General features: G+C 32.9%; 2 protein-coding genes across 3 annotated transcripts; one reads left to right on the top strand and one right to left on the bottom strand.

The window, feature by feature from the left end:
- Positions 1–2,420: 2,420 nt before the first annotated feature.
- LOC114750669 (CRAL-TRIO domain-containing protein YKL091C-like) lies at positions 2,421–23,853 on the bottom strand. 2 transcript variants are annotated; one of them, XM_028939265.1, is made up of 7 exons: positions 23,848–23,853; positions 7,717–7,798; positions 7,364–7,619; positions 4,997–5,033; positions 4,256–4,373; positions 3,185–3,295; positions 2,421–2,571 (listed from the first exon to the last, which is right to left on the bottom strand). In XM_028939265.1, the coding sequence occupies exons 2-7, from the start codon at positions 7,786–7,788 to the stop codon at positions 2,425–2,427; spliced, it is 741 nt and encodes a 246-aa protein (XP_028795098.1). In that variant the 5' UTR covers positions 7,789–7,798; positions 23,848–23,853; the 3' UTR covers positions 2,421–2,424. The 2 variants fall into 2 exon arrangements, with proteins under 2 accessions (XP_028795098.1, XP_028795097.1); XM_028939264.1 differs by lacking the exon at positions 23,848–23,853 and having other exon boundaries at positions 7,717–7,935.
- LOC114750666 (cytochrome P450 704B1-like) lies at positions 13,300–15,555 on the top strand. The gene is made up of 6 exons (XM_028939261.1): positions 13,300–13,632; positions 13,747–13,962; positions 14,137–14,433; positions 14,632–15,012; positions 15,102–15,302; positions 15,376–15,555. The coding sequence occupies exons 1-6, from the start codon at positions 13,300–13,302 to the stop codon at positions 15,553–15,555; spliced, it is 1,608 nt and encodes a 535-aa protein (XP_028795094.1).
- Positions 23,854–24,177: the final 324 nt, after the last annotated feature.

Here is a 24,177-nt window from a genome sequence, read left to right on the forward strand (position 1 = left end):
CCATATCATAATATATCTAATCTCATTTCTCAATTCTATTTAATATCCTATTCCTTTAATTTATTTTTACTTCTATTAAATGCTTGGTAGTTGTTTTCTAAAATAAAATGATCAATTATATGTATAAAATGAAACAGCTATACAACTAGAGTTCGCATAATAAATGGGAACATCAGTAATTTATAGAAAGAGTGGCTGGAAAAAGAATGTAATAGCGGGTTAATATCTTTTCTCCAGATGTCACTGAAATCAAAATCAGCAAGAAGATCATTAAGCAAATTCTTTTTTAATTTCATGTGACGACAATGGTATTATATCGTTTAAAGATATGCATGCAGAAGAAAAGTGAGGCAACTTGAGATTGAATAATACAATACAGCATTAATCTTAGATAGAAGGGTTCTAGTGTTGATAATAAGCTTTAGTTATTTTAGAATATGTATCAATATATATTCATAAAATAAAAAAAGAAATTAAAGGAAAAGATTAGAGATTGAACATTGAAGGGTGGAGTAATTGAGGGGAGAAAGAATCACATGTGGTTCTGCTTCGGCTTACTATTGATGACGCAACATTGGCAGACTCAATGAGCAAAACTTCCAGTTCAGTTTTCAGTAGGACGCCTATTCGACAAAACTTTGTAATTTCCATATATCCTTCGCCTTTGTGGAAAACCAACATTAATTATTCATATAATATATATGACTTAAAGCTTATAGAGTTGTTTGTTGAAAAAATAAAAAGTTCAGAGAGTTATTTATATACAATTTAAAGTGTAAATTCAGACGGCGAAAATTATTTGGTAATTAAGGATTATCTCCAGTTGAGTTTAATTAATTATTCATATATGACTTTAAATTTAGAAAGATATTTGTGGGGGGGGGGAGTTCAGTGAAAGTTATTTATTTGCAATTTTAAGTGTAAAGTGATATGGAAAAAGATTATCCCGTAAGAATTATCGTCAATCGAGGTTAGCAATTGTTAAATTTAACAAAATAATATTGAATATCAGATAGTAATTAAAAATATACATATTATATTAACTTTGGTTTGAACACCCGCTGAGAAAGTTGCCCATATTTTATACCTGCTAGTATTTCGAATAATAGAATTGTCTCCAAGAGAAGGATACTTATGTTTAAACAATATATATATGGATTATGTAGTTATAACCATCATAACATAAATTTTGATTTAGTAGTTGAATGATAAATTAATTGATGGTAAGAAATTATGTGAAAAAATCAAAGTTAAAAATATCCATACGAAGCTTTAAACCATAAATATGTATCCATCAACAAGTCAAAATTCACGAAATCTGCTGGCAATTTAACCTCAGATAAATTAGACATGATTTAATTTTACCCAATCTATGAGTGTTTTTTTTTTCTTGCTTGGATGAACTTCACTTTTTGTACAATTTGCTTCCCTGACATGCGTGGAAAAAGTGCTTAGAATTTCCTTTGACATATTACTGTTTAGTTTTGGTCTCTTCTGTCCCAAATTCTTATCTTTCATCTCTCTCCCTCTCTCTCTTCTCGAAACATCATAAGTATGATTTACTCGTAATGGAGACTAATCTCTTTTAAGATGCTGGGTAAAGATTTAATCAGATTTACAAAAGGATTAAGTAATTAAATACTTTGTTATGATTATGAAGCCGGATTTAAATGACCGTTAATCACATGTCACTGTGCATAACACGTGTGTTTGTGTGTGTGGTTGACTGGGTGGTTCAAAGACAGGAATTTTGGGACGATGGACCCATGGCTACAGCAGTAGACAGAGCAGAGCTAAATTATTTGACAAGAGCCTAAAGCCTAATAAAGGGTTGTCACCTGTCAGATCCACCACTTATAATTAAACATTTCAATTATTTTGGAAGAATTTAATATTTTCTCCCCCCCCCCCCTATAATTGTTGGTTTTTTTGTCCCAAACTATGTTTAAAAAACACACTGAATCATGTGGAAGTACATGGAATTAAGGCTATTTTTTTAAATACAATTATCTAGTGCTATTACATTAGAATGCAGAATTATCATATTATACTGGAGTTTTGTCAGATCTAAGTAAGATCTCTTCTCATAAAACTCTTTAAAACTCTCCTAGCAAGATTGGTGTGTTAAGGTCAATTTTATTTAATGCAGAGACAAAGGGTAAAAGGAGCAACAGCTCGTTAATCATAACCATTGATATGGCTTTGTGCAAAGTTAACAATATAATTAAAACATTAATTCCCAGTATTTCTTAAACCTGTATTCATTTTTCATCATTATCTACTTCTAAAACAAGTGTTCCAGTTTGCCAGCGGTAAGTTATTGAAGACTTGTTGGTAGATTATATAAGCACCATATATATGCCTGCCTCTATAAGCTTTGAAATGTAATCCTCCATATGTAATCGCCATGACAGCACCTTGAAATCAATGTGTTCCATTCTGCAGCGGCGGCAAGACAGCATCTTGGACAGCTATAAGCCTTGCTCTTCCACCGTACTCTTCTGGTAGAACCTCTTCTCCAACGTCCTTTATAAACTGTCTTCTCTCCTCTTCATTACCCACAACTACTATCTGCAATCACCCCCACAAATTATTCCATCAATGCTTTTTTATATCTGTGAAGAGTAACATCTCCTTGTAATGTTTCTATTGAGCGGTAACATGAATTGATAAATGTTCAACTTCAAGGTCATGCTCAAATGGGCATGCCTACCAAGTTTAAGGGAAAACTGCATTTCAACTCGCTATTTTGAGGCATGTTCATTTCTAACTGAAATGTACATATAAACTGTTTTGAACTTCTCAGTATCAGCATTGAGACTTCCAATCCTGAACTGAGGGAACTGTCCCATTCAAATCCTTATTTGGTCTGAATTTAGACCATACTTCAGCTTCATTCATCCTCATCCAAGAACTTTGGACTAAAATGAGAACGTTAACTTCTAATTAAAATTAACTGCAATAGGCAAAGTGATCCTCCAATGACATCATATATTTGCATTTTCACCTCAATCAAATGCCATGAAGATTGTTGAAGAAGCAAGCAAGCATGGATTTTATAACTTAGTTCAGGGGTAAACTGTAGTTTTCTTAATGTATATATGGTTCTTAGACAAGCATGAATGATTTCATTCCTATACTTTCAGCACCCTATCAATTTTAAACATTGGACAGTTGATATTACCTTTTCTAGAGTTGCCTTCTCTAGGAAACGACAAATTAGCTTCCATACACTCACAAAAAACTGAGGCATATGTATAACATAGAGCTTTGCTAGACGTTCAGGGTAGTAAGCCTGCAATTCAATTAAAAGAAACACAATAAATGAGATTCGATTTGATGCGTTAACTGGTGCAAAACTTAGGGTAAGTTAGATGGGCTTCACAGTGCTGACAAATTTTCATCCAAATATTCGATGAACAATGAAATGATGAACAGATTTGAACGATAACTATAATGAATGCATAATCATGCAAACTAGCACAAGGGAAACTCCAGTCAAAGATATCCTGTAGGGTTAAAAGTTTCAATTTTCCTTATTTTTTTAATTTACTTATTAATTTTTAGTCTAAAGTTTCTGTATATGGATGAACTCATTTCCAGCACTGACTAAACTTCATATTACAAACTTGTGACCAATGTAGGTTATCTGTATTTGGTGGGTCACACAAAATTCAATACTGAAGGAAAGAAGAGAGGAAAATCTGCAAAGAAAAGCAGGAAATTTTGAAAGTAGAAAAAAAAGAATGAAACTGTTAATGCTTATAGGTCAAGAGAGGCATAAGAAGTTTGGAAGTTGAAACTGGACGATGGTTAAATTAAGGTTCTTCACCATAGAGCCACCTCACTCTAGTCTACTTAAATATTTCTTGGGTTATTAACGCGATCTGATATGAACTGATTCTGGAGCAATTTATTTGTTATCACAGAGAAAGCATCATCAGTGCTAAGTAAATAAAATAATCAGGTCATAGAACTTAGTGAATTTGCCAAATTTCGAATATAATTAACAAAGTCAAGTAAACAACTATAATTTTTGTGTTCATATAATTTTCAGATTAAATTAATTTCATGTTTCATGTAAGCCGAGCGACAATGCAAGTATCTGTGCAACCTGTACCTCTCAATGATAAAATGCATGATGTGGACGAGAACAGTTACAGAATATAATGCTTGAAGAGAAAGTACAAATCAACGGCCATTTGCTATCATGAGTGACAGTTAATGTTACAAGTAAGAAAACGAAGAAAGTCACCTGTAAGAATTGAAAACCAGTGATGAACCCTCGTGCATCAATGTTTTTATACATGAGATTCTTCAGATCAACAACTGCAATCAACTTTTCATTTCCTATCTCCCTTCCTTTTACAGCACTGAAAACCAGTGAAATAATTAACTATAAGTCTCTCAATAGTCGATGACTGTTTGATGCAACACCCACTCACACACACACAGTTGCATAGATGCAAACAAAGGTATATGAGAGAGAGAGATAGAAACAGAGGGAGGAGGGGAAATAGATGAAGAACAGAACAAAGACGGGGAATAAAGGCAAAACGTGGGGGAAGGGGAGAGAGAGAGAGAGGGAGGCAACAGGCATTCATTCACTCAAAAACAAGTCTGAATACACGAATTACTTAGTGGCTATAAATAGAAGCCACTTGCAGGTTTCTTTCAGCCAAATGCTAGTTTGTAAAGATTGTTGAAGCGAGAAAGTCTCCTCTTGCAGTGGACTTATTTGTGAGTTTTTCTAGTTTACACATAGAGGTGGTTCTTCATATTTTCTTTCTGGTCCAGAGTTCAAAGAGATCTTATATTTGATTTTAAAATTCAAGAGTACTGTTTCCTTTAGTGGTTACTATGATTTTGACATCTGAAACTGGTATGTGAAAATGCTACTGAATTAGTGATCAATAGGTTCATCGCAAGCAGCACAACAGTTATTTCTCAGAGATGATAGGCAAATCAATGTACCAATGGTACAGTTACGACATACCTTGCGATTGACTTGTCAAGCAAATGAACAACATATTCTGCACCAACAGACAAGTTAAAACATTTGGCTAAGTAGTTGAGTTCTCATAAAAATCACAGCAGAAAAATTCAGTCATTTGCAATAACTTCTGTTTGGATCATACGATGAAGAAAAGGAGGGAGGGGTGGAAAGGCATAAGTAAATTGTAAATTAGAATTTCAAAATAAGGTGGTTGATTGGCAACAAGGGGGGAAAAAGTGTGGGTGCTAATGGAATCAAATCATCAAGTATTAATTATTCCCCCCGGGGGTGAAAACACAACGTGATAATAGATTTAGGGTGTGTTTGGTAGAGCGTTCTGAAGGTGGTACCATGCATTGAAGGAGAAAAAAGCACGATGAGGCTTAAATTAATATTTGAATTCACGATACATCAAAATGGGCTTATGGTGCAAAAGCCACAATATCTCAAAAGCTAAAATTTATTGCTTTTACCGTTTCACATGACCCACTATGGAGAGAAAAAATAAAACCATGAGAATAGATAGCTTTTAAAATAAGACCATGAGAATAGATCAACCAAATCGGACGCTGGAAAAAAAAAAATCACAAGCAACATTGCATTAAAAAAAAGTTTATAGGTAAAATTATATACAAAAAAAAAATTGCTATAGGTAAAATTACACCACTAAAATATAAAAATGTTGGGTACACCTGGAAAATAAAATTAGGACTAAAAATACACCTTTACCCTTATAATTTAAATATTTTTCTTAAAATTATCACATTATTATTTAATAATGTTCATATCTCTTTTATTTATTTTATATTCAAACTTACTTTTCTATTAACTATCCAAACAAGTTTCAGCTTCTCAAACTGAATTTTTTTTACAAAACTCAATCTAAACATAAATCACATTACACTATCTGACTTTTACTCAATCTGATTTCTGTAAAAGTCAGATTGAAAAAAAATTACTTCTACCACCGCTATTCCAAACACACCCTTAATAGTGATCTTTTCAATAAAAAAACAATATGAAAGAAACAAAAAAACATTTTGAAATTACTCAATTCTTCTTATTGAAACTATGTTAACCTTAATGGTTGTGGTTATTTTGAATGGAGAAGATCAGATAAGGAAGCAAAGGGATGTGGTGAAGGAAGCAGCTTAGACTTATCCAGCTTGATGACAAAGATAAGTATTGAATGGTGCCGTAGGGGGGAAATAGAGAAAGGAAAGGGGCCCACTTAGGTGGGTCCCGCCTATATTTCTAAATCTCTCCCCATCAAGGCCTTGTGCAGGCTTGGGATCCATTTCAAAGTCTAAATTGCTGCATAGGACTTTTACTAACTCTAATAATTAACAAAAATGATGTCCTCAATAAGCGCTGAAGTATTAGAATAATCTGGCATAGATTAAAAGTTAAAACACAGATATATATTCCAGAGGGCAAGATAAATAGGCTGGGCTCAACTATTTGTACTAATAGTGGAACCTTGAGGACCACTTGAAGTCAGGAGAATTGTACTGACTTACATTTATGGTTCTCCAGCAAGAAAAGTCTGGTGCAAGTAGATAAAGATCAGACACAAACATTTGACAGATGCTAATAACAGCATGATTATTGTGGTGGCTAAACTGTATGGTGATATTCATACTGATAAACTCATCTAGATGAATCGTTTCATAATGAAATTCCAAGGTAGTTGTAGAACCAGAAAAACAGAGCAAGTCAAGATAAGTAATCCAATTGTATCCACTTGACCATTGACTTTTAATTTGGAAGATTTCTCTCGTGCATAATTGTCCGGTCTGATGGCTCATATAAAAGAGGCATCTTTGAACTGATGACACTAGAATCATACTTTTCAAAACAGACAAAAGAATTATAGCCTTTTTAATTCTTAAATTATTTTGTTAGAACTCAATTTTCAATTTGGTCCATGCAGATTAAAAATTTGTAATTGGGTCTCTAAATATATAATTTCAATTTAGTCCCTGTTTTAAACCTCTATCAATCTGTGTGGTTAATTTTTTTTTTTTTAATGTGATCCCCATATATGATATGCTATATTAGTACTCCAAATATACATAATCCATGGATTGAAAAGGGATAAGAACAGGTGTTGGAGTGAAATCCACTCATAAATGTGGCATGTGATCCCACCTATCTAGAGTGACAGAAATGAGTTGGCATGAGCTGTGCATATCTAAAGCATCAGCGGAGGTTTAAAGACCAAAATCAAATTAAAAAACGTCAAAACTAAAAGTATTAAGTCATAAACTTCATTTACTACAAGGATCAAATTGAAACTTGAGCAAAATTATAAAGTAGTTTAACCCTTTTTTTGTTTGTTTTGTATATGAGAGGAGAGAAAATTACTCTTGAATTGAGGCTGATCCTTGGAAGGAAAATGCTTGCAGGCTTGAACAATCAACAAAGGGTATTTATCCTGAGACAAACCCTGCAAAAGGACCTTTCTTGCAGCTAATTCATCAGCTATTTCAGATTCTGAAATGAACCCATTAGGCACCATTGAAGCCCTCCACTTCTGCCACTGAACAAACATCTTGGCGGCTTTATTTGGGTCCATTGATCTTGCAATCAAGAACCTCATCAGTGTTGGACCTTCATACATCTGCAAAATCAAAAGTCTTCTAGCCATAAAACAATGATTTTCGGAGATTCAACACTCGCATAATATGCATCGTGTGAGAAATGTATAGACCGGTCACCTCAGCAGAAGAACCAAGCTTCTCCACTGCTTTCCTCATCTGGGTCGCTGCAAAATCTTCTACTTCCCCCATTAATTTGAAGCTCTATTAAAGATGAGTGACTGAGAGAACAACGATGAGAGAAGAAGAAGATGATGATCAAAACCCAGGCCTCAAGAGGGGAGGCTCATGGGTTCAAATTTCTTGTTTTCTTCGTTTGTGCCAATGTGGTTTCGGTCGGATTCCCGCTTTAGTGGAAGACAAATATAGAAGGTTGGCGGGTGATATAAACTGTCAAAGTCATACTAATAAATGCACATGATGCATGACGCTGTTTTATATTTTTTCTCCTCTGCTACATATAATACTCATTTTATAATACAAATTATATTATAAAATAGATTTTATATTTAAAAATAAAAAAGTTCTATTTATTTTTTCAGAAAAATTAGCCTGGGCACAGTTCTCCACGGAAGAAACAGTGCCTCCGTAGAATTATTGCCTATGATAGCACCAAAAAAAAAAAAAGAAGAAAAGAAAAACAAAGGAAGACTTTTCTTTTTTCTGTATCTGTTTTTTGTATCCCGAAGTCAAAGAAAGCCTTGTGAGTGATTAATGATCGAAGGAAAATAAAATACTACCTAGCTCTGATTCTAATTATAAATACTAATTGACTAATTTAAAGAGATTAAGAAAAAAAAATTAAGTTAGTTATTTATAATAAATTTGTGTTATTTTTTTTAAAATGTCCTTGCTAATCAAGTGTATTTATTAGTTAGAATCACCATTGTTAGAAGGACTACATTGGAAAAAAATACATAAATATGATAGACAAAATAGATTAGAATCTTATATTTAGAATCAAAATAAAAATCAAACAAGGTCTTATATTAAAAACCGGAGGTAGTAGTACATAGTAACTGGAAGGGTTGCCACCTCCAATAATTCCCAAAATATTCCTAACGCATGTTTGTGATAAATAATTGATTTAATTAATTTTTAAATTTTTTAAAATTAATTATCTAGTTTTTATATTAAGGAACAATTTGTAATGGTTATTAACATCAACCTCAATTAGCAGGAGTGAATTATTATGGATATTTTTAAAAAGCTAAAAAATTATTTCAAAACTAAATACCTATTCTTAAAATATTGGAATGGTCAATGGCGGAGGATAGAGGGAGGATTGACGGGGACAAGTATTATATAATTTTTAAAAAAATATTTATGCAAATACTAATATTGTTCAATTTTGGTACAATTATTTGTAGACCAGCCCTATGCATGGGAGTGGCATAATTGGAGCCAAGATTTTTTATTTCCTACAATGGTCTGGTTTTTCTTGGGCCCACATAATGGTCTTTAACTTAAAAAATTTAGTTTAGTAATATAATTTAAATATATTCATCTATAATAAATATAAAAGTCACACATGTGTTTTCACATATAAATAATAACTAAATTAAAGATTCATCTTTTGTGGAATATTTTAGATTATTTTTGTCGTTACCGTCAACAAGAATGAAGCCATATAAATGGCCTGCTTTAATTTCAAAGGCGCACTTTTGAATTTTTAAAGCTTTAGTCAAATATCGACAGGTATGAATTCTTTTTATATGAATAGGGAATGATTGATTTTTCGAAGCAAATATGATAATTTAATAGTTCATTCAGAAATTGAGTATCTGCAAGATGACGGTCTTGATCAGGAAAAATATTTTTATCTGGAAACTCGGAGATTTAAAGTTTTTGGACATATAATTATATGGCAGTCAACAATAAGCTGCTCCAATAGCAATAACAATAACAGCATAGTACCGCAAGTGCTTACATTGATAGCAAATGGGCCATGAATCTTGAAATATTAACCCTAAAATCTTATAACTTTAAAAAAAATTGCCATAAATATAAATATATATATATACACACACACTCCCCAATATCTTATTATGATATATTGATCGTCCTATTTTCATCAAAATAATTGAAAACATAGATATTCTGTGCAGGTATTGTTTTCCTTGTTTTCCTTTCTATACTACAGCCTCCCCCCCCCTTCCGAAAGAAAGGAAAAAAAAGAAGGAAAATACTTTACAAGAGAATCTATTAAACAAAGAGGACGGAGATGGGAACTAATTACTACTTACAATCCTTAATAAAAAAAATCCAATTGATTTATTTGAGGAAATTAAAAAAATTACTAAATTATTTAAGAGTATTTATATTTATTTTTTAAACTAATTTGTTTCACTTATAAATTAATATATGATCTAATACTACCTTCGATCTTTAATATAAAAACTAGTTGACTAATTTGAATAGATTAAAAAAGTTTGTTAAGTTAGTTATCTATAATAAATAGGTATTGTCTTTCCTAAAATACTCTTGCTAATTATGTGTATTAGTTACAACTACCATTTAATAAAATCTTTAACATGTGTAACTATTACAAGGACTGTTTTAGAAAAAAAAATGAAGGAATAAGAGAGACAAACTAAATCAAAATTTTATATTAGAACCAAATTAAAAATCAAACTAATTCTTATATAAATAATCGAAGGTTATACACAAGTATTTTAAATATATCATATAACATATAATATATTTAAGTAATTTAATATTTTTTTAATTTTTTAAGTTTAGTGAACTAAATCTTATAACAAAGATCGAAAGTAATAATTTTTCATGTACTATGAAGGAAACCATAATTAAAATGTTTTTTTCCCCTGTTCACTCGAGAAACATGTTTTTTTTCCCCCTGGATACACGATTTAAATGCTATAATGCCAACATTTTGGACGTTAGGTGCCACTATTTTTAAAACAGAAACGCCAATAACATCATAGTCTAATTCAAAAAAGGTACAGCTGTTTAGACAATTAGGATAATTATTCAAGCCAAGATTTTATCATGGGGATTTAATTTAAATAAGTTTACACAATACAGAAGTAAATAAACCTAGATGCAATTATTTATAATAATTAAATATGAAAGTTGTATGAGCTTTTGGTCACATAAATAGTAAGTTTTAAAATCATTTTTTGTTTGAAAAAACGAGTTTAAAAATCTCACATCAATATGATCACGAAACTCCAACTGTAAAGAATTTCCTACTTCAACGGTGCAAGCTACAATATTTAAAGCCTTAGTCAAATGTAGACAGACAGGTATGGTTTTTTTTCCCTTAATAGGGATATGACTTTTCGAAAAAAATATAATACTATATTAGTATATTTTACAGTGTATACTCTATAATATAGATCTAAAGAAAGAAAAATTAAAATATTAATTCGTCAAAGCGACTCTTAAAATTGGAATATAACTCCCGTCTAATCACTGCCACGTGTTTGAATTATTGCGCTGTTTTTCCCCCCACGGTGAAGAAAGAAGTAAAATAATGAATCAATATATGCTTTTTGTCTTCGGTATAATAAAATAATGCAGTTATTTTATCATAACCCTCTTCTCTTATGCCACATGGGAGCGAGATCCTTGGAGATAACAGATTGGATTTCTGTGTAAAATCAAGAAGTTTCTTCCATAATCATGATCAATATAATTGATAATCATCATCTTCAGTTTTTGTTTGTACAAACCTTCTTTTCTAGTTTTAATTTTCTTTTTACATTTAACGGGATGTTTGAATACAACCAAATAGTAATTTTAAAAATAATTTTATGATATATAAAATAAATATATAAAAAGAATTTTATCCTGACTTACTAAAAATGTTTTTAAAAAATACTTTCTGTGAAAACCAAATACCGCCTAATTATTAGTTGATTGTTAAATTACATTGCTGACCTTTTGTTTTAATCAAAATGTACACCTTCTTTAGCATTAGGTACTATTTGGTATGAAAGAAATAAATGAGAGGGAAAAGGAAGGAAAATTTTAATGAGTTTTATTTAGAAAATTAAAAAAGTGGGGTTTTAAAATTTTAATAAAGAAAATAAGTAATATAAAAGAGTAATAAAAATTAATCAAAAACTTTTAACCCCACTTTTATAATTTTTTAAATCGAGTTTATTAAAAAATTTTCTTTCTTCCGTCTCCTCCATTTCCCTTATATCAATCGCACCTTTAAGATCACTTAACAATTATTTGAATAATTATTTTAATTTGCCTATCCCAATATGGAGAGGTTGACAATATTAACAATATGTTGCCTCTTCCAATGGTGACTTTTGAGTTGGGATCACCCACATACGCCCTCGAGGGTTTCAGGATTTGGATCAAAATATGATATTAAGTTAATTTCAACGGTTTCGAACCCAAAATAAAGAGGTGACCTGGATAAGTAAGTCACTTCACTCGTCAATTATGTCAACAATAAGCCAAGGAAAATTACTTTTTTTTATCAGATAAGATAATGAAAATAATTCAATTAATGGAAATCTCATAATAGTTACATTAAAGAATATCAATCCTTCAACAACCATAGTATAACAAGAAGGAAAGACACAATAATTGGTAAAGGAAATAAATTACAGAAAAAGAAGAATAATAGAAGGAAATTCCCAAGAGGAAGAAGAATGATGGTATTATATGAGAGGGAAGACATGACCAAGTTCATGGAATCCTTTGTCACTACCACTCTTCTTCAAAACCCTTTGATTATTTTCTCGGCCCTTTCCATTATTCCAACCCAAATCTCTTCTTAGTCCATCCTCATATCATTACTTCATGAAATCACCACTAACATGCTTTAACCAACAGGAATTGGATCTAGTAAAAAGGGTTAATCTCTTACAATGTAGGGAACTAAAATTCGAATTCCTACTAGAAGAGGTATCTATATTTAGTACCCGACAGTACTTCAAATAAGATTATCTTCAATAAGAAGATACCTATGAGCAGAAAAAGAAAAATCATTAACTTGCTTTGACATATAAGCCGCCATTAATTACCTTGGCTGACTCCTTAAATTTAATTGGTCTTGCTCAAATAATTCACACGCACTTGAGTCAACTTGAGTTGTGGAGCCATTATTAGCTAATTCTTTCCGTGTAACTTCATAAACTTCTCTGTTCATGTATGAGTTTATTGGAAGGATCATCTTTCTTTTATTTATTTTTTTTAGAATATTGATTGGAGTTGGATCTCAACCAAAAGTGAATCGGTCCTTTAATTATTTGGTATGATAGGCCCAAAAAATTAGTTTTCCCAAGGGAAAAGAAAATCAAATAAAGAATCAATCATCATTATTCAATCAGTTGAAAGAGCAGAGGTTCATATAATTTTTTTAAGTAGAAAATTTTGCATATTTGAAAGTAGACAGAAGGTTGATGTGATTTCAGTAAAATTCTAAGAAGGAATGAGAAATTCACTTTATGTTTATTCTTAGTTTTTCCAAAGAGTATGGTAGGTGAAGAACACAGAATGAATGAAACATTTCTTAACTCTTAAATTCTAACCCACTTCAAGATGGTGATAGTTAAGCTATTTGCCAAAAACAACCCAAAAACTCTTCGCCTAACTATACCTTCACCAACATTTTAACCAACTCAAGAATCTCATATTATTTATATCACAAAGTAACAAATTAATCAACAAAGCAAAACATATTTTCTTTTCTGTGGCATAAACATTTTTCCTTGTGAAATGGACAAAGAATGTAACCAGACTGTAGTTTCTGCCATAAAGGAAGGGTTATTGAGCATGGGAGGGTTAGGGTTAGTGATGATGACAGTGACGACATGGATAGTGATGCACAGATGGAGCCAGAGGAAGAAGAAAGGGCCAAAGACATGGCCAGTTCTGGGAGCTGCAATAGAACAACTGATGAACTATGAGAGGATGCATGATTGGCTTGTCACTTACTTGTCTCACTCTAAAACTGTGGTGGTTCCTATGCCTTTCACAACCTATACTTACATTGCTGATCCTGCCAATGTTGAACATGTCCTTAAGACCAACTTCAACAACTATCCTAAGGTATTATAATCTCCATTTGAACATAAAATATTATAATTTTGGTTTTGACTAAGTTACATATATTCAGATTATAATTTTGGACGATAATGGTTTTGATTTGAATGATGTGTGAAGGGGGAAGTGTACCATTCATATATGGAAGTGCTGCTTGGAGATGGCATATTCAATTCAGATGGTGAGCTTTGGAGGAAACAAAGGAAGACTGCCAGCTTGGAGTTTGCTTCCAAGAATTTAAGAGAGTTCAGTACCAAAGTTTTCAGAGACTACAGCCTCAAGCTCTCTTCCATTCTCTCCTCTGCTTCTTTCCTCGATCAACAAGTCGACATGCAGGTATATATAGTGGGCCCGGATTGTCTCCGGGTCAAATCATATATATATATATATATATATGGATCTGGAGAGAACAGAACCAAAACAACAAACTTACACTATAGATACTTCATATATGGAACCTAGCACAAAAAAGAAGTGATTATTGATGAAACTTGAGTTTTGACATTTTAGGAGTTACTGATGAGGATGACTTTAGACTCCATATGCAAGGTGGGATTTGGTGTTGAAATAGGAAGCCTGGCTCCCAATTTACCAGACAATCTTTTTGCTCAAGCCTTTGATGCTGCAAACATCATCGTCACACTTAGATTCATTGATCCGTTCTGGAAAATCAAGAAGTTCCTAAACATAGGCTCTGAAGCACAGCTTGACCGAAGCATTAAGATCATTGATGATTTCACTTACTCAGTCATTCGAAGAAGAAAGGCTGAGATAGAAGAAGCCAAGAACAATGGCCTGCATCATAAGGTGCTTGCTTACTAACAGCAAATTCAATTACAAATTTATCATATGTTTCTGAGTCTAACATCCATATTAATAGAGATTTTAGTATCATGTTCTGTTTCTACTTTGTCTTCATGTGTCTGGTTTCTGAAAATTGCAAAATAGATGCAATTTACAACTATAGAAATTAATTAATCATCACTTTCTTCGATCAAAACTCAGATTAAACACGATATTCTATCAAGGTTCATAGAATTGGGAGAGGGAACTGATGCAACAGAGAAGAATCTGAGAGATGTGGTGTTGAACTTTGTGATTGCTGGTCGAGACACAACAGCGACGACTCTGTCATGGGCCATATATATGACCATGACACATGATCATGTTGCTGAGAAGCTTTACTCAGAGCTCAAAACTTTTGAGGAGGATCAAGCAAAACTACGCAATGTTTCATTGCTTCATTGTGACACTGAAGATCCTGAATCATTCAACACAAGAATACACCAATTTTCTGAGCTATTGACAAAAGATTCATTAGAGAAGCTGCCTTATTTGCATGCAGTCATAACAGAAACACTTAGACTGTATCCAGCAGTTCCTCAGGTATGTTATTCTAAATTTCATTATAAGATATTTTAAGAAAAACCATAAAGATCTCAATCATGAAATTATATAGCCACGTTATTTTGTAGGACCCAAAGGGAGTATTGGAGGATGATGTGTTACCAGATGGAACAAGAATAAAAGCAGGAGGGATGGTGACTTATGTTCCATACTCAATGGGAAGGATGGAGTATAATTGGGGTACTGATGCTTCCTCCTTCAGACCTGAGAGGTGGTTCAAAGATGGTCTTCTAGTACATGAATCTCCTTTCAAATTCACTGCCTTTCAGGTTAGTTAATTTGATCAAAGATGAGTGAATTTGAATTTGGATTTGAATTAATGATGGGATAATATATATGCAGGCAGGGCCAAGGATATGTCTGGGGAAGGATTCAGCTTACTTGCAGATGAGAATGGCGCTTGCAATTCTGTGCAGATTTTACAGATTCCAATTGGTGGCTGGTCACACTGTCAAATATCGCATGATGACTATTCTTTCAATGGCTAATGGCTTGAAGCTTACTATACAAAGACGTCCTTAATAAATTCACAAGCTTGTATGAACCCAACCCAACATGGTTTAAGATGATTTATATTATACCCCTTGATTAAGCTTGAAATCTATTTAGAGTGGTAAAATTGATAAAACCTTTGTTCTTTCTTGTTAACAATAACATTATTGAGCTAAAAACTAATGCAGATATATTCTCTCCATGCAATGGGAAGGGCATTTGAAATTAACAGCAATCAGATCTTGCAGGAACATGGATGCCCATCAAGTTGAAGCCCAAAGGATGGATTCAAAAACAATAATTCACATGAATTAAAGAGGTTTTGCTAATCAAGTTGCAACCAACAAAAGCATCTGAGCCTCTGTTGAACAAAATCAAAAGCTACCAAACGCACATTTAAAATGGAGTTAATTAAGATGTTTTACCTTAATTTCAACATATGCACGCTTTGAAGAAGAACATGAACCTTCTGCTGACTATAGATTCCGGAAAGTCTATTTATATATAGAAAACACTATCGTTGCTTGGATTTAAAATGTAGTTGCTATTATGAATAAAGATCTTAAGTCCATCCATGCTTTTCACTCTTGATACTGTCAAAAGAGCATGAGGCCGAAATATTATATAGGCGTGTGTGCGCATTACACATACATATATAGGACAGACATATCACCATAAGAGTTAACCCTTGTGTTAATAAAATTTTGGACAAACCATGATAATGCGAAGGTAAAGTTGTAGCCAGACGTAGAAAATCTTTTTTCAGGTTCTCCTATACTACCTTCCATAGAAAGCCCTGCCTATATAGAGCCCTATAGTAGCATGAAACTACGCTCTTATAATTGAAATAGATGACTATGAAGAGAACCTATCACACTCTATGTTGTACTCTATAACCAGAAAGTATGGGAATTTTGAACGGAGAATAATATAGTATTTGATTAGGAAGCAAGTCCATTTTCAAATTTGAAAAACGATGAGATGGGAGAGAATAAACCATCTTCATCAAGCTACCAAACTGCAGTCTCAAGCTTGTACCGTTCATCATCATAGCTAGGCTTATGCAGATTTAGAGAAGACATGCATTGCAAAGCCATAATTCGAATTAGTCGGTTATTCAAATACTTGATAATAGGATCACGAAAAAGAGTTTGAAACCATGTGGCCCTAAAGGTTATTAAAAAAAAAAAAGATTTAGGGAAGATATTGATGACGAAAGACCTTAGAAGAGATAAGGTATCTGAAACATTTGACAGGGTTTTACATTGACAGTTCTGATTGGATGCAAGTAATTTACTTATTGGACAGAGTTTTATGTGTTGACAGTTAGATCTGATACAAGTATATTTACTTTTTATTTTTACCAACAAGTATATTTACTTATTTGAAATATCAATGCTTTGTAGATTTAATAGGAATCAAATGAAAAGTTTATATTGTTTTTTTTCCCTCTATATATTTGTAGCTATCTCTAAAAATGATACTAATAATAAAATGGATGTTAAATTATAATTGTTCAACAAATCAACTATTTTTGTTCGATGTAAAACACTTGGATTTCAATTGTTACCATCCTTATCTCATAATAACAATCTATTGTTATTTCATTTTAGATTATCTTTGTAACAATTCAAAATTAATCTTCGAATCAATATATACCGATTTAAAAAATATGCAAATGATGTCATTTTAAGCATTTATTCTACAAAGCATTGCAAAAGTTGTAGTCAATATTCTTTTTCGAATTCTATTTTATTTATAATAATTGGGTAAGTTTTGTGAAGTTGATGAAGTAAGAGACTTTTCATAATCTCGCTAAATCATATCTGGGAGTTCAATAATTATAGGACTTGAGATAATTTTAACGTATAGTACCAGATTTTAGAACTCTTTGAATTATTCCAAAATATTGCTTATTATATTTATACGATAAGTTTGATATTATTTTATTTGAATTTGCTATACACTATAAAATACAAATATATATATATCTCTCTCTCTCAAGATGACAGTTCATCACACTGTTAAAATCAATTATTCGTGCAGTTGTGGAGTTCCATAGCCCTTCGATGTCGTCCATGAGGTCGTCATTGCATTTTCCAGGTGAGTTAATTACTTCACAAAAACTCAAATATATATTGATTTTTCTGTCGTCCTTCTGAAATTTCATTTTCTGTTTAATGTAGGTATGATTTCTAAAGCATTTATGGCTTGATTCTAATATATTGTTGGTTTTGTCTGCGGTTTGAACTGTCATTTCTTCTTCTTCCTCTTCTTTTTGTCCCTTTTGCCAACGTTTGAACTCTCATTTCTGGAAGTTTTTTGCTTGCCTTTATCTTCTTGCTCCTTTAAACATGAAATTTTTTCAAGAAAATTTTGTACAAGTATTTAGCACATTAACCACATATATCGAAGAGCACAAGAACAAGAAGAGCCCCATAGAAGCAAATCCCATCAGAGTTTTATAAAAGATTAATAGAAAGATTATTTTTGCAATTTTTATTGTTTCAAATAAGCTTTTTGAAGTCATATATATCAAACATCCATATTACAAGTTCAAAAAGAATAAAAATTAGAAGTTGAGATCTACATATTAGAGTAAAATACTATATATATAATTAATACCAATTAATATTAGTTAATAAATATAAATAAATTATTTAAAATAATAAAATAATTATAAGTTCTTTAGAGAATGGTTATTCAAGACAAAAACGTGTAGAGGAATTCCTTTCTTAAAAAATTGGTATTTGCAATATCTATCATATTTTTATTGCTATGATAAGATGATAACAAAGGTTTTAAAAATTATTTTTATCAAGACATAAATATTTAAAAAAATTTATTAAATTTTATTCTGAATATCAAGTATGGCTTTAAAAAAAAATGTATATCCCAGTACAGGGATAGTGGAAGAATGCAAAAATCTGTATTTCTTTTCTGAACTCCAAGTTTGTTTGTTCAATTTATCTTATACTGGATGGTGTCCCTCTTTTCTTTTCCTTTCTTGATTTTATTTTTTCAATGCTCTCTATATTATTTATTTGATGGGTGAGTACGTACCAAATCCTCTTTTTTTTTCTTTTATCGTTTTGAACATTCTCCAATGATATTAACTTTTTGTTTTTCACTTAATTATGGCCATCAAATCACATATGTCACAAATAACTAATTTGAATAAAATGTTTAATATTTTAAAATTAGTTATCTACTTTTTTAGTTTTATTTATTAGGCAGGGAGAAGAAAATTTTATTGGTCTTATTAAGTCACATCATTAAATTTTTATTATAAATGTACTATTTTGTCTTTTATCATTATAGTATGCTCTCCCTAGTGCTATATATAAGCTTCAAAACATTCTCTTTTATCATTTTTCTCATTTATTTTAGGGAAAATTACACTCAGGTCCCACAGAACACAATTAATATAAAAAAGGTCCCTTGAAATCGCGAAATGATTCTGAAGTCCCCAGAGACCTGTGTGTAATTAATTCTAATTGTGAAATTACCTACTTACCCCTGTTAATTTTATTGCAGCAATTCGTTTACAATCTCAACAGTGGCTGTTAACAACCCGAGAAGACGTGATTGACAACCTCGGCAGTGCTCATGACAACTCACTCTATGGAATGCCAGGGGCGTTGTTGAGGTTGTTAACCACCTATTCTCGGGTTGTTAACAGCCACTGTTGAGGTTGTAAATAGGTTCTAATTTTATTGCAGCAATTCGTTTACAATCTCAACAGTGACTGTTGAAGACGTGATTGACAACCTCGGCAGTACTCATGACAACTCATTCTGTGGAATACCAGGGGCGTTGTTGAGGTTGTTAACCACCTCTTCTCGGGTTGTTAACAGCCACTGTTGAGATTGTAAATAAGTTCAAATTAACAGGGGTAACTACGTAATTTCACAATTAGAATTAATTACACACAGGTCCCTGGGGACTTCAGAATCATTTCGGGATTTCGAGGGACCTTTTTTATATTAATTGTGCTCTGTGGAACCTGAGTGTAATTTTCCCTTTATTTTAAGGACATATTTGGAAACAAAGTTATATTTCTAACTTATTTATTATTTTAAACTAATTTTAACTAATTGCTCATTATCTGTAAATTAGTTATTTGATCCTCATAATAAGGATCGAATAGTGCATATTGTTATTTGCAAAGTTGAAAAGTGATTATATTTTGATTTAGAGTTAATACAGTTTAAGATTTTTCATGATCTGTGTAAAATATGTTGAAAATACTTTATAAATAGAATAAGTACAGGGGGTAGTATTATTTATTTGATGGGTGATTGCGTACCAAGTCATTTTTATTATTTTTGCCAACAAGTCTTTATCATCAATAATGAAAATCCAGAATCTTAAAATATTTGAACCAAAATATTCAACATTCGCCATAAGAACAAAAAATCCCATGAAAACGTATAGCCATAAACAAGGGGGAAAAAATTAAAAAGTTGCTGCAAATACATAGGAGAGAACTCTAACTATTATACATTTAATTAATCCCAAAATATATATATAGGTAAACGTTCACTATTGGTCTAGCTTCCTTTCTGCAAAACAAGCGATCCCAGGTGCAAATGTAGAGGGTCCAGGTGCCTTATTTTCGCGGTTGATGTGGAGGCCGTCAAATGGGATATCACCAAGGAAGTCAAGATTAGCCTCATTCACATCAGGTTCGGCAATCAATTGATGGAACTGATCATCAGGATTACCTCCGAATTCATCATCAGGATCCCTAGCAAGTATTGCTTCTGGCTTGATGGTTCCATCACCTCTAGTACCAGTAACTTGACAAGAACCTGAAGCCAAGTTCTGATCAAACTGTTGCTGTTGCATATTGTTTCCATGGGAAGAACCTGAAGCAAGGTTTTGAACAAGCTGCATATTGCCTCCATGGGAAGATCTTGAAGCTAGGGTTTGATCAAATTGTTGCATATTGCCTCCATGAGGAGAACCTGATGAACCTAGGTTTTGATCTATCTGTTGCATGCCAGAAACCTGGTTTTGAGTTATCTGTTGTTGCTGCATATTGCCTCCATGGGGACAACCTGAACCAAGGTTTTGATCTATCTGTTGCATGCCAGAAACCTGGCTTTGACCTATCTGCTGCATATTGCCTCCATGGGAAGAACCTGAACCTAGGTTTTGATCTATCTGTTGCATGCCAGAAACCTGGTTTTGAGTTATCTGCCGCATATTGCCTCCATGGGAAGAACCTGAACCGAGGTTTTGATCTATCCGTTGCATGCCAGAAACCCGGTTTTGAGTTATCTGTTGTTGCTGCATATTTCCTCCATGGGAAGAACCTGAAGCTAGAGCTTGATCAAGATGCTGCATATTTCCTCCATGGGGAGAACCCGAAGCCATGGCATGATCAAGTTGCTGCACATTATTCCCTCTTGAAGCTAGGGTTTGATCAAGTTGCTGCTGCATATTGCTTCCATAAGGAGAACCTGAGCCTAGGTTTGGATCAAGTTGCTGCATATTGCCTCCATGGGAAGAACCTAGGGTTTTATCAAGTTGCTGCATACTGCCGCCGTAGGAGGAACCTGAAGATGGGTTTTGATCTATCTGCTGCACACCAGAAACCAGGTTTTGAGTTATCTGTTGCTGCTGCATATTGCTTCCATAAGAAGTTATGCACGAAACTTGGTTTTGATCAAATTGCTGCATATTGCCTCCATAGGAAGAACGAGAAACTAGGTTTTGATCTAGCTGCTGCATATTGTTTGTCCCATTTCCCGGAAGAGATGAAGGTACCATTGCCAATGGAACTGCAGGAACTGAATTTTATAATTCCACGAAGAATTAATTAGAGATTAGAATCATTAAATACAGCATTACAATTGAAGGAAAAATAATTAAAAATAAAACTTTTGGTTCTTGAGCTTTCCCCCCACTATTGTTTCGATTCCTAAAACTTCAACTTGAAACAATTTACTCCAATTTTTTTTTTAACTCAGAGAGAGTTAATAATCCTTCTAGTTTTTCTTAACAGTACACTTGAAATAACTGAATCCTATAATTTCTTGATTATAAGGATTGAGTCAAAGTTCAGGGATTAAATCCATGTATATAAAAGAAGGATTAGAGATTGAAAAGTTATACTTCTTCCTGACATATAACTATGATTGTGATTAAACCATCATACCAAAACTGCTGTTTTGTTCAGGTTGCTGCTGCATCTGCATCTGCATCTGCATTTGCTGGCGGACAAGGTGATAATTATGGGGCTGCGTTTGGAGGGAGTGGTGAACATCGTGAGCTTGGGACCAGAGGACAGCATCTTCCATGGCAACATCAAGGGACTGAGAATTATTCCTGGAAGGTTCTAGAAGGTGGGGACAATTAGGGTTTTGCTGATGAGGAGGAGGAGGTTGAAAAATCAACATGTCAGGGTGAAGAGCTGCTGCGAGTCGCTGAGCAGAAATTTGGGCCAGAGCTTCATTATTATTATTACTGCCAAATATTCTTCCATAGCTGGTTTCTCCATGGCCGGATGGAGGGATTTGGTTGGCACTGATCATCGCATTCATATGTTTCTGATAACGTAGCTTCTGCTTTTCCTCCTCCCTCTTTAGGTAGATTCTATATTTCTGAAAGCATTAACCATTTAGAGCAAGAAACCACCGTCATTAAATAAATAATGAAGACAAACAAGCATGTTTAAATGTTAATTAAGGAATATGTTAATGCCAGGCAACCTGTAAGTGGCTCGCAATATTTTCTCTCGTCAGAAAAGGCACATTCATCAATTCAAGAATCGCTTTTGGCACCGCCTCTGAGATGCAAGTGAGAAAAAAGAAAAAAACTATGTTCACATTCATAATTATAATTAATAAAAGCTCAAAACATGTACAAATAATAAAAACGTTTAAAAATATCATTTTACCCCGATTTTCAGTTATCGACTACACATACTGATAAAAATATTAACATTCTTGCGAAGCACAACAGAATGATGTCGCATTGCATGCACTATAATGATAACTATAGTTTATCTCATCAGTCGGTTACAAGAATAACATGATGTCATTATGCTCGATACAAAAAGAGATAATAATATTTACTTGTTATATAAGATATATAAGAAGAAATAAATTGTAAAATCAAATCATAAGTTAGTACTATCCACAAAAATATAATAAATAAAAAATTCTGGTGTTAAAATTAGTGTTTTTGGTTATAAAAAACAAAACCAGTGTTTTTGTTCGGCCTCTTTTTTTGGGGGAATAATTAGTCACAACTGACTAGAATTGATCGGGTCATCAAACAGTTCATAAGGATTGAAATAATGTGAACGATATATAGATAAATCTTATTGCTTTTGCAAAATAACGTAACGCTGTCACTTGTAGTTTTAGGTATTTAATTCCTTTTAAGAAAATTGTGTTCATGTCATTTAATATTTTACATTATTAAGAAAATTATTTTTTAAAAAAAAACTTGTCTAACAAACTCTCTTATCTCCGATCCCTTCTCCCTTGTTAAAGGAGAGATGAGAGATACAATTAACAAAATAATGGCATAGACGAAAAAAAAAAAGATTTAAATAAATCTTAAGAGTCATATCAAAGAAAGTGAAACAAAATAATACGAGTATCTGATTTCTGAAAGAGGTTTGACCAATTCTTAACAGAAATATGTCAAAAAAAGTCAAACAAAAAGACCTCGTAACTAACTTGAAGAAGCAATTCTATTGGAGACTCCTAACACTAGAGTATAATAATTTACTTGTTTATATTGAGAGGTAGATTGCAAATTAAGAATCAAGGAAAATTGACTAGTATGTGCGCAGAATCGAAGTCAGTGAATGAATGGATATAATAAAAATTAAAGTAACAAATTAAGAAAGGAGAAAGGAAGAAGATGCATACGTACTTTCCTGACCCAGGTGATTCACCACCCTAACAAAACGCTGATGGAGATCAGGGGACCAGACGACCCGTCGTTTTTTGTTCGAACGATTCTGTTCGACATGATTCAAAAAGTGATCAATGCCGTTTTCTACTATGGGACTTTTGCCTTTTGAAGCACCAAGAGGAGAAGAACCCTCATCCCGATGAGGATGAGGATGGGGATGCTGATTCTGATTGTGATTGTGAGGGTGATGTCGTACTACTAATAATTTATTATCCTGCTGATTATTATGATCCTCGTCCACGTCATTATTAAAGAAGTCAGTCTCAGTCTCAGGTTGTTCTCTTCTCCTACAAACATGTTGCCATAAATTTTTCACCTCACTCTCACTCACTGGCTTCCACAAAACATAACACACACCGCTTCTGAATGCTGCCATTATGGAACTTGATCTCTCAACACCAGAAATCACTGCAAGAAACAATCTCTGATCGATCACTAACATATTATTAGCATTATATTGGTTCATATATATGTAGAAACTTACCAACGTGAGGGATGTTTGTGCTCAAGTGTTGGTCTCTGATGAACTGGTAGCCATCCATGTCTTCCAAGAAGACATCACTGAGGACCAAGTCATAGGAACCGGGTCTGTCTCGTAAGAGGTTTAAGGCAGCAGAACCAGTGGGACAGTGATTGATGTGATAATAAGGTTGTCGCAGCTGCCTGTGAATGCAAGTTTGTGTGGCATGATCAGTGCCTACTAAGAGAAGCTTC

Source organism: Neltuma alba, unplaced genomic scaffold, assembly GCF_004799145.2.
Source record: "Neltuma alba isolate B1F8T4 unplaced genomic scaffold, ASM479914v2 tig00006604_pilon, whole genome shotgun sequence".
Taxonomy (NCBI): Eukaryota; Viridiplantae; Streptophyta; class Magnoliopsida; order Fabales; family Fabaceae; genus Neltuma; species Neltuma alba.

Excerpts from the sequence above, each read along its gene's own strand:
- LOC114750666 (XM_028939261.1), top strand. The coding sequence starts at position 13,300 with ATGGACAAAGAATGTAACCAGACTGTAGTTTCTGCCATAAAGGAAGGG. Across the intron at positions 13,963-14,136 it reads ATCAACAAGTCGACATGCAG|GAGTTACTGATGAGGATGAC; the intron begins GTATATATAGTG and ends TTGACATTTTAG. Across the intron at positions 15,303-15,375 it reads TCAAATTCACTGCCTTTCAG|GCAGGGCCAAGGATATGTCT; the intron begins GTTAGTTAATTT and ends ATATATATGCAG.
- LOC114750669 (XM_028939265.1), bottom strand. The coding sequence starts at position 7,788 with ATGGGGGAAGTAGAAGATTTTGCAGCGACCCAGATGAGGAAAGCAGTG. Across the intron at positions 5,034-7,363 it reads GGATCAGCCTCAATTCAAGA|AATATGTTGTTCATTTGCTT; the intron begins GTAATTTTCTCT and ends CTGTTGGTGCAG. Across the intron at positions 4,374-4,996 it reads CTTGACAAGTCAATCGCAAG|TGCTGTAAAAGGAAGGGAGA; the intron begins GTATGTCGTAAC and ends ACTGGTTTTCAG.